At 32.0% G+C, this 9,631-nt stretch overlaps 1 protein-coding gene and 1 long non-coding RNA gene across 2 annotated transcripts; both read left to right on the forward strand.

Moving 5' to 3' along the window:
• The first annotated feature begins 3,634 nt into the window (after positions 1-3,634).
• On the forward strand, positions 3,635-4,479 carry LOC111708665 (serine protease inhibitor dipetalogastin). The gene has a single exon (XM_023482106.1). The coding sequence runs from the start codon at positions 3,755-3,757 to the stop codon at positions 4,409-4,411; it is 657 nt and encodes a 218-aa protein (XP_023337874.1). The 5' UTR covers positions 3,635-3,754; the 3' UTR covers positions 4,412-4,479.
• A 3,044-nt stretch (positions 4,480-7,523) lies between these two features.
• LOC111708657 (uncharacterized) lies at positions 7,524-8,473 on the forward strand. Its single transcript, XR_002766705.1, has 3 exons — positions 7,524-7,695; positions 7,758-7,878; positions 8,360-8,473. It is a non-coding gene; the product is annotated as an uncharacterized LOC111708657 (long non-coding RNA).
• The last annotated feature ends 1,158 nt before the right edge of the window (positions 8,474-9,631 follow it).

Genomic DNA, 9,631 nt, shown 5'->3' on the forward strand with positions numbered 1-9,631 from the left:
TTGTTGTCGGATAGGAACAAGATTCTCAATAATGAACAGATAGACAGCGGAATAACCCTCAAATCAAAACCGATAATGCAGAAAACTCGTTATTTCCTAAAAAAATGAAATGTATAATGATAAATAAATTATTACAATGGTTTACGAATTTTATAATGAAAAGATTCTTACGATCTATTTAAGGATCTGTAGGTTAAAACCGTCGGGGAGTCCTAAGACGTTTTTATACATTAAAACTTCTGAAAAGAATGACAATTAAATGTTAACGAAAGCCACTAATTCTTTATATGAAAATATTCTTTGCTTAACTTTTGAAATGGGTTCACAATAATAAAAGTGTTTAGACTCCGTTGTCGGAGAACAAAGAGAAGCGGGGCTAAAATTGTTTGGTTTGTTGTCTCTGAGAGGTGATTTTAGGTTAAAGACGACATTACATGGATGGGCGGGGGGAGGTCTTATAGTTAATGGTTGACAACTATACAGGACTTTTCTATGGAGAAGTTATTGAAATGTCTGTTTTAGATAATGCTATTCTTAGTACCCACGCCAAGTAATAATCAAGACATAATGGCACCTTTTTCAAACCTTTTTCAAACCTTTTTTAGAAAATTTTTACGCCTTATTTAGACGGTTTTTGCTACTCTCGGCAATACACCAGGTGTCGAAATAATTGTTGTAAAAAGCCTGTATTGGATTGAGTATAGAAGAAGGAGAAATCAGAGTAAAAACTTGAAATTATGCGTTTACATACACCCCGCTCACGGACTATATACACGGAGTGGCGGGAGTACCCCTCGGTCCTATACATGGACCATCTTCAATAAATCACACTCCGTGAAATCTTTATCTTTATAAAAATGAGAAGAACATTAAGAAAGAAAGAACAACAAAAACAAACAAAAAAACGGTATCCGCCTGAGTTTTGTTGGAACCTTGTATCTTCTGTATTCTCATATATCCTCTTGTATTCTTCTGTTTTCTCCTGTATTCTTCTGTTTCCTCCTGTATCCTCCTGTATCCTTATGTATCCTTATGTATCCTCCCGTATCATCCTGTATCCTCCTGTATCCTCATGTATCCATATATATCCTCCTGTATCATCCTGTATCCTCATGTATTCTTCTGTGTCTTCCTGCAACCCTCCTGTATCAGCCTGTTTCCTCATGTATCCTAATGTATATTGTGTTCTCTAAAGTGACCAATGTGCTCAAGGTTAAGGAAGCATATTTTTTTCTGAATAAAATGAAATGAACTAGAAACAAAAAAGAATTTATCCAATATACAATAAAATAAAGTTTTATCACAATCATTCACTTTCGTTCTTTCAAACCTTGATTTCTTTCAATAATATATTTTCTCTTTTGCCGAGAAAACATGACCTTGATATTTTATCCTCTAGACTTTATAAGAAGTGTAAAAGAAAAGTGTATTATATATTACAGTATTAAGAAGAAACGAGAAAGTAAAAACGGAAAAATCTTAAAGGGACTGTAAGCATAATTTAGAATGATCCTTATTGCAAAGATTAACAATGGAACCGTTAAAAGCTTTGTCTGATCAAGTAAGTTAGATATATAAATATTTGTAAACTGATGGTTTTGGTTTCTTTAATAAAGTGACTGGTACATTTCTACTGCAGGAATACATACGGGAATTATAAATATCAGATACTTTTCTAGTTAAAAAAAACCGACAATATATTCCACTTTATTGATCAGATAATGGTTTGAAGGGTACCATTGTGAATGGGATATTGCCATCTTTGCATGAACAGTCACTGGAAATCACGCTTACAGTCCACTCTCCACTAAATCACACTATTTCTTTGACCAGAGCACTACAAATCACTGCAGCACACACCAAAAGCTTAGTTTTGGGTGGTCCATTTAAAAGACCTTTAGGTCGTCGTTGAAGTCTCATTTTTTGTGGATAACCATGAAGATGAAACCATGACCTTCTTATATCGGTTTTCTTTAAAACTCTAGCAAAAACTAAACAAAAAAAGGAAAAAATAAATAGAATTCTTTTACCGAAAACATTGTCATTTTCTGAAGCAATCTGAGGTATTGGAAACAATGTCGTCTTCATTCAAGTTATTTTTAAACTAAAGAAAGAACAGGAACTCCCTTCCCTGTACACATGAAAATAAAGTAGAAATAATTCTTTTCTTTTTATTTATGTAGCATGTTTTCGTAAATTTATTTTTATATATTTTCCAGAGAGCTCTGGAATAAAGTGAGAACCAGAGAACTTTGAAATATAGTGAGAACCAGAGAACTTTGGAATAAAGTGAGAACCAGAGAGCTCTGGAAAATAGTGAGAACCAGAGAGCTCTGGAATATAGTGAGAACCAGATAACTTTGGAATATAATGAGAACCAGAGAACTCTGGAATATAGTGAGGACCAGAGAACTCTGGAAGTTTGTGAGAACCAGAGAACTCTGGAATATAGTGAGAACTAGATAACTCTGGAATAATGTAAGAACCAGACAACTCTGGAATAAAATGAGAACCAGAGAACTCTGGAATATTGTGAGAACCAGAAAACTCTGGAATATTGTGAGAACCAGAGAACTCTGGAATATTGTGAGAACCAGAGAACTCTGGAATATTGTGAGAACCAGAGAACTCTGGAATATTGTGAGAACTAGATAACTCTGGAATATTGTGAGAACCAGAAAACTCTGGAGTATTGTGAGAACCAGAGAACTCTGGAATATTGTGAGAACCAGAGAACTCTGGAATATTGTGAGAACCAGAGAACTCTGGAATATAGTGAGAACTAGATAACTCTGGAATATAATGAGAACTAGATAACTCTGGAATATTGTGAGAACCAGAGAACTCTGGAATATAGTGAGAACTAGATAACTCTGGAATATAATGAGAACTAGATAACTCTGGAATATTGTGAGAACCAGAAAACTCTGGAATATTGTGAGAACCAGAGAACTCTGGAATATAGTGAGAACTAGATAACTATGGAATATAATGAGAACTAGATAACTCTGGAATATTGTGAGAACCAGAAAACTCTGGAATATTGTGAGAACCAGAGAACTCTGGAATATTGTGAGAACCAGAGAACTCTGGAATATTGTGAGAACCAGAGAACTCTGGAATATTGTGAGAACCAGAGAACTCTGGAATATAGTGAGAACCAGAAAACTCTTGAATTTGATGAAAATTTTAGACTAAAAAATTACTACTTTACATAATTGAATATGGGAGACACCGCAGCTGTGCAGTGTAAACAGGCCTATTTTCCTTCAACCATAATAGTCGCAAGTAAAACTTTTGCTTTGTAAAAGAATTAAATACACTTAAAGGAATTGAGTTTTTCCACAAACTCTGATTTTCTAACCCCTATATCTTTGCGACCCGATGTTGTAGATCTTAGATATTTCAAACTATGAACTCTGTTTGATCAAGTAGTCGTAGTTTGAAATATCAAACGTTTACACCATCGGGTTGCAAAGATATAGGGATTAGAAAATTTGAATTTGTGGCTAAAACTTAATTGCTTTTGCCTAAATATCGTCTTCCTATTCCACAGTTTTTCGGTTCCTACTGTAATTAGCATGAAATTATCAGAAAACACAGTTGAATAGCTAGCTGAATGATTAGATTATATTATTATGTTTTTACTTTAAAGTCTCATATTTCATTATAAAATATTTATATTTTAGACCAAAGAAGATTCAGTGTTAAGGAATATCGTACAATAACTTAAACTTTTCGGAGGAATAAAATAATGAAATTAAGAGTTATACTGATACTTCCTGCAGTACTACAGTGCATTACATGTTTGAAGCGACCTGCACCTCCAGATATAACAGTAACACCTACAGGGTGCCTATGCCCTGAGAACTATAAACCAGTTTGTGGAAAAAATGGCATCACTTACAGCAATTCTTGCGAGGCAAGGTGTAAGAAAATACCTATTCTTTGTCAAAGAAAATGTCCTTGTAAAATCGAAATACCAACTGACCAGTGCATATGCCCAGCTGTCTATGACCCAGTCTGTGGAGCAAATGGTAAAACTTACAGCAATTCTTGTAGAGCAAGTTGTAGCAAAATTGGTGTAAAATGTTCTGGAAAATGTCCATGTAAAACTGAAGACTGCATTTGCCCATTATATAAAAAACCAGTCTGCGGAGTAGATCGTCAAACTTACAGCAATGCATGCCAGGCAGAGTGTAAAAAGAAAAGTGTACAATGCCAAGGAAAATGTCCTTGTAAAATCGAAATACCGCCTGACCAGTGCATATGCCCAGCTGTCTATGACCCAGTCTGTGGAGCAAATGGACAAACTTACAGCAATTCCTGTGGAGCAAGTTGTAGTAAAACTCCTGTAAAATGTTCTGGAAAATGTCCATGTGGTAAACCAACACTTGAATATATAAGATAATAATATAGCAAAATTACCAATGTGATTATCACTTAGAAATATTTTAAAAATAAATCAGAAACTTATTAGTCATTTCAATTAATACTAAAGCTGAGTTGATTTTTTTATATATTTCACTCTCCCTTTTAGTTAATTGCATCTTCTCGACTTTATTCTTTAGAAAAATAAAATATTAAAATATATTTGTTGCTGATATATCTGATATCTACATGTTAATTGTGCAAGGCGTGGAACTCTCTATAATCCGTTAAACGACTGAACCGCTCGAGCCCAGATATTTACAAAATTCTTTTAAATATTATCTTGATCAAAAAGTAGAAATCTTTTTTAAAATGGTGTGATAGCAGATACAGGAGACATTTGTTCCAAAACTAACACTTGGCCCATTTCTAACACTGACTGTTAGAAATGGGCACAAATTGAAAGACTGGGTTTTTGGGATCCCGGCCCATATCCAGAGTAATGGTCGATAACAAAAACTATAACCAACATTTTATTAATCAAGACAAGGACAACAGTTCCCAATTTTAAACTTTTTTTAAGATCAAAATTAAAAAAGGAGTTCTATTTATATTAAATCTCTTGATCGTTTTCAAGACAATGTCAGGTTTTCCATTTTCGAACATATCCTGAATTTGAAACATTGTCGCGTTTTCGAGACAAAACCCACTTTCCCGTTTTTGAGTATAATCCACAATTCAAAACAAAACTTTCAACACTTACACAATAAATCACTGAAAAGAAAAATTATCTTATGACGACTAAATTAATTTCTGAATTATTTCTAGAATCTAAGTTTCCACATTTTATCTGTTAAATTAGAGAATATCGATGAATTATTTTCAAACATTTTAAACAAACAGTTTCCCGCATTTCTAGTTAATTCTATACTCTAAGAACAAATGATAATAATATTTTGATTTCTCAATGCCTCATCAAAAAATCTTGTTTTGTTACGTAAGTGCATAAATGCTTGAAAATTGACATTGATATGAATTCCGGTAATTGTCTCAAAACCAAGATATGTTCCGAAATCGCGACATGAGCTGAAATCTGGTAATTGTTTCAAAATAGGGGTATGTTCGAAAATGAAAGCCAATGTTTATAAATATATGGTGTAATTTTGTTCTACTCGTCTTGGATTTAAAGATATAAACTCTTGAAAAAGATAACTTTGCAGATTTCCCATTTCTGACACTCATTGTTAGAAATGGGCCAAGTGTTAGTTTTGGAACTAATTTCCCCTGAGATAAACTTTGTCCCCAAAAACATTAAATTCTTTAAAAACTTTTAAAAATCTACAATCAAAAACGTATGCATGCATGCAGAGAAAACAGCAACATTTGAAAACTGTTTTAAAAAACTTGGGAAACATTTATATTTACCATTGTACTTAGAGTTTATCCATTAATCTGATTGAAGTATTGAACTAAATTAGATTTCGATTTGTAGACTGAGGTTTTTTTAAACAAATCATGATTGGTTTAAACCAATTTAAACAAATTGATTGGTTTTAACAAATTGCATCATGAGGATGTTTGAAACTCAAATGAAACTTGGAAATTATTTTTTCATCTATTTCATAATACTTTAATTCTATTTCTTATCAAACTCTAAAATATTTGTTTTCGGTTCTTGTAAAAAAAAAAAGGTTGATTAAGCATGATTTAATTCGAGATTAGCAATTAATTTTTTTGTTGTTCAAATAGTAATTTATCCGTTTAATATCAGCACAGTGAAAGTTTGATGCTTAAAATGGCAGCATCTTTTGGGAGACAAAATATAATCCAGAACATTCATTGCAAACTTTATAGTGCTGCGAACCAATATAAAATACAGTATTAAAAAAGTATTAAAATATATAAATACTAGGCTTTTAGGGCGCTTCGCGCCCATCTTCTATTTAAATTGTGAACATGTTCTTTTGTTTACATTTTAAAACAAAGAAAAAACTAATTTTGCGGATTTAAAAAAAAAGATTGGCGGATTTTCAAGAATTTAAATTTTTTTTACAAAATTAAAAACCTTTAAAACACATTTTTTTAAATTTTTATCATTCACAAACCATCCCTGTGGTCACGTGATGTCCTACAAGAAATTTGGGCCCGATTGGTTCAGCCGTTTTGACGTTTATTGGATACAAACAAACAAACAGACACCCAGACAAGCCAAATTTGTATATAGATATAATAAAGTATATGAAATGCAGTATTAAAGCACTTATTTAGAAAATATTGAAACTAAAATTAAATAAATTTCTTGTCAATTAAAAATATTTAACTTTTAAACTTTTTGTATCTTTTCAGAAAAGAAATGTTCTTTATATCTTTGTTAATGCTCTTATTCTTTAGTTCATTTCTACACGCAGAACAATCTTTACATGGTGTTAATAATATTAACAATATTATGCACCAGTTTACCAGGAAAGTAATATATTTAAAACAAATTAAAAACTTAAATGTTAATTTAAACTTTGCTTTAAAAAGAGCAATAAGTAATAATAATGGTTTGATTATGTTGAAACTATAAAGGGTCAACCCAGACCAAAGTATGTCTTTAAAGAACTTAAAAAAAAACAATATCTGCTTTATTTACGTAGTTATGGTTTAAAATCAAATCTTTTTTTTAACTGCAGTAAACATTATAACAAATTAAACAATATATAAAAATAAACATCAACCTCAAAAACTATAGTTTCATTAGAAGTAAATATTTCCATTTACTGATAGAGCCGATTAAAGGATTCGTATCTCTAATTGGATAATGAGCCGATTAAAGGATTCGTATCTCTTATTGGATAATGAGATAGATAGATCGATAGATGTTACCGCCATACTACTTCTATTGGTTCAGAATAGACAACAAACACATGGCTGAATCCTGATTGGATCAGGCTCTAATGGACTCAGCATACAGGAGTGGTTATCGAACAAAAATGTTTTAAGTTAACAGAAACCGAACTGAATTTTTTATTTGATAGTAACTAAACAAACAAAAAATAGTTAATTAAATAAATGAAAAGTTACTATTTATAAAATCAGGTGAATTTTTTCTAAAATTTTTTTTTAAGTTAAGGTTAAATCCCCTTACATGAAATGTTTGTAATTGGTTGTCAAGCAGCTCTGTTAATAAACGAAAGTTTTTATATGAGTGAAACACGATAATTTTTATTCGTAAAACAAAAAGTTTAAAATAAACTGTGTAGATATATTATTTAGTATGTACCTGCATTCTGGTGTTGGATACCAACTTTTTAGCCATCAATGTTTATTCATATGTATTGGGTACGAAAAATAAAATTAGAATTTTTTTAGTCAGACTATCTTAACATTGATTTGTTTAACAGGGATGGACCAAAGATTGAGTTTTCTTCAGCCAGGATATTTTTAGAGGATTGGAAATCGTTCACTGATATTAAAGATAATATTATTTTTCATAACATATGCTTCTTCATAATATCCAACAAGGTGGCTTCAATTTCCAATTATATATGTATTATAATTGTTTGTCTGTCTGTTTTTTCTTGTTTTTTTGTCTTTTAGTGTCCAATAAACGTCAATACAGCTGAACTGATCGGGCTCAAATTTTTTGTGGGACTTGTGTGACCCCAGGGAATTTCAAAATTTTCCTCTAACAAAATTCGATTTTTGAAAATTTTGAAAATCCACGTAATTTTTTGTTTGTTTTGTTTTACAATGCACACGAAGATAACAAGTTCAAAATTGAATTTTAAGATGGGCGCGAAGCGCCCTAAAAGTCTAGTATTATATATTATTTAAGTTTTTAACAAAATGTTTCACAAACGGTCAAATTCTTTAAACATCTAAAATTCCAGAATTGTTCTATAATCACATAAGTAGTGTTTATTTTTTCTAACACTACTATTTCCGATGTCTCTTTGAAATTTTATAGATATAAAAATTTCAACAAAATGTTTACTTGATTCAGGGTCTAGGACAGGCTCCTGTTCAAGTTAGAGGATACAAACCCACTGCATTATTTATATTAAATGAAAACGAAGATATAAAACCAACAGGAAATAAATAAATAATTTGTTTTCGATAAAGTTGTCAAACTAATTAAAACGTTAAATAATTTAGAAATATACACTTGAAAAAGAGCTGAAATAAAAAGGCCAAGATAGAGTGGAATAACGAAACATGTTTACACACAAAACTATATTTACAAGTTAACTATACAAACTGGTGATTGAATGATCAATTCAACACGACATTTGCCTGCGGTAGCGAACGTATATTCCATTAAACTTCTCCTATTCAATGCTTCATAAATACTGGGTGTGGGGAATCCAATATGGCTGATCCCTGCTCCTTTCATCCCTGGCTTTATATTCCCGTAATTCTCCTTTCCAGAGATGAGATTTTAAAAGCTTAAACCCGACTAAAACCCTAACTCGGGCTTAGATAGAACCCAAGTCAGGATTGGTTCTAATTCGACCAATGAGAGACTGTTTTGCAAGCTTTCTCTCTGTAGCAGACAGATTGCCGTCAGATCAGCTGTGACAAGGAGATGTAAATTTCAATAATTCAAACTTTTGTAGATACATTATTTTCATAGTATGTTTATTTTATATAACTAGAAATTTAAGGCGCTTCGCGCCCTTCTTTCTAGCCTTAGAGGGCGCTTCGCGCCCATATCCTAAATTAATTGTGAACATGTTCTCTTTGTGTACATCGTAAAACAAAACAAAAATAATTCGCAGATTTTCACAAAAAATTTCGCGGATTTTCAAAATTTTAAAAAATTTAATGACGATCGAATTTTGATGGAGACAAATATTTGAAATTTTGATGATTCATAAACCTTCCCTGAAGTCCCTAGATGTCCCACAAAAAATTTGGGCCCGATCGGTTCAGCCGTTTTGACGTTTATTGGATACAAACAAACAAACAAACACCCAAACAGACACCCAGACAGACAAGCCAAATTTATATAAAGATTAACAAAATTTGACACCACAAATAATTCCCGAGATTTTAAATGTACAAATATAAAAGATTTTATGAAATTTACAATCCTCAGCTGCTGAAGACTCGAGCCTTAAAGAGAGTAAAACCCAAGAGGGTTGGTTCTTATCCAACTCAAGGCCATCCAAAACCCGGGTCTTGACTTGAGCTTTACTTGGGTCTAAGCAGACGCAAAGACCGGGTTTTAGTCGGGTTTAAGCTTTTAAAATCTCATCTCAGGCTCTTGTCCTGG

Source organism: Eurytemora carolleeae, unplaced genomic scaffold (genome assembly GCF_000591075.1).
Source record: "Eurytemora carolleeae unplaced genomic scaffold, Eaff_2.0 scaffold866, whole genome shotgun sequence".
Taxonomy (NCBI): Eukaryota; Metazoa; Arthropoda; class Copepoda; order Calanoida; family Temoridae; genus Eurytemora; species Eurytemora carolleeae.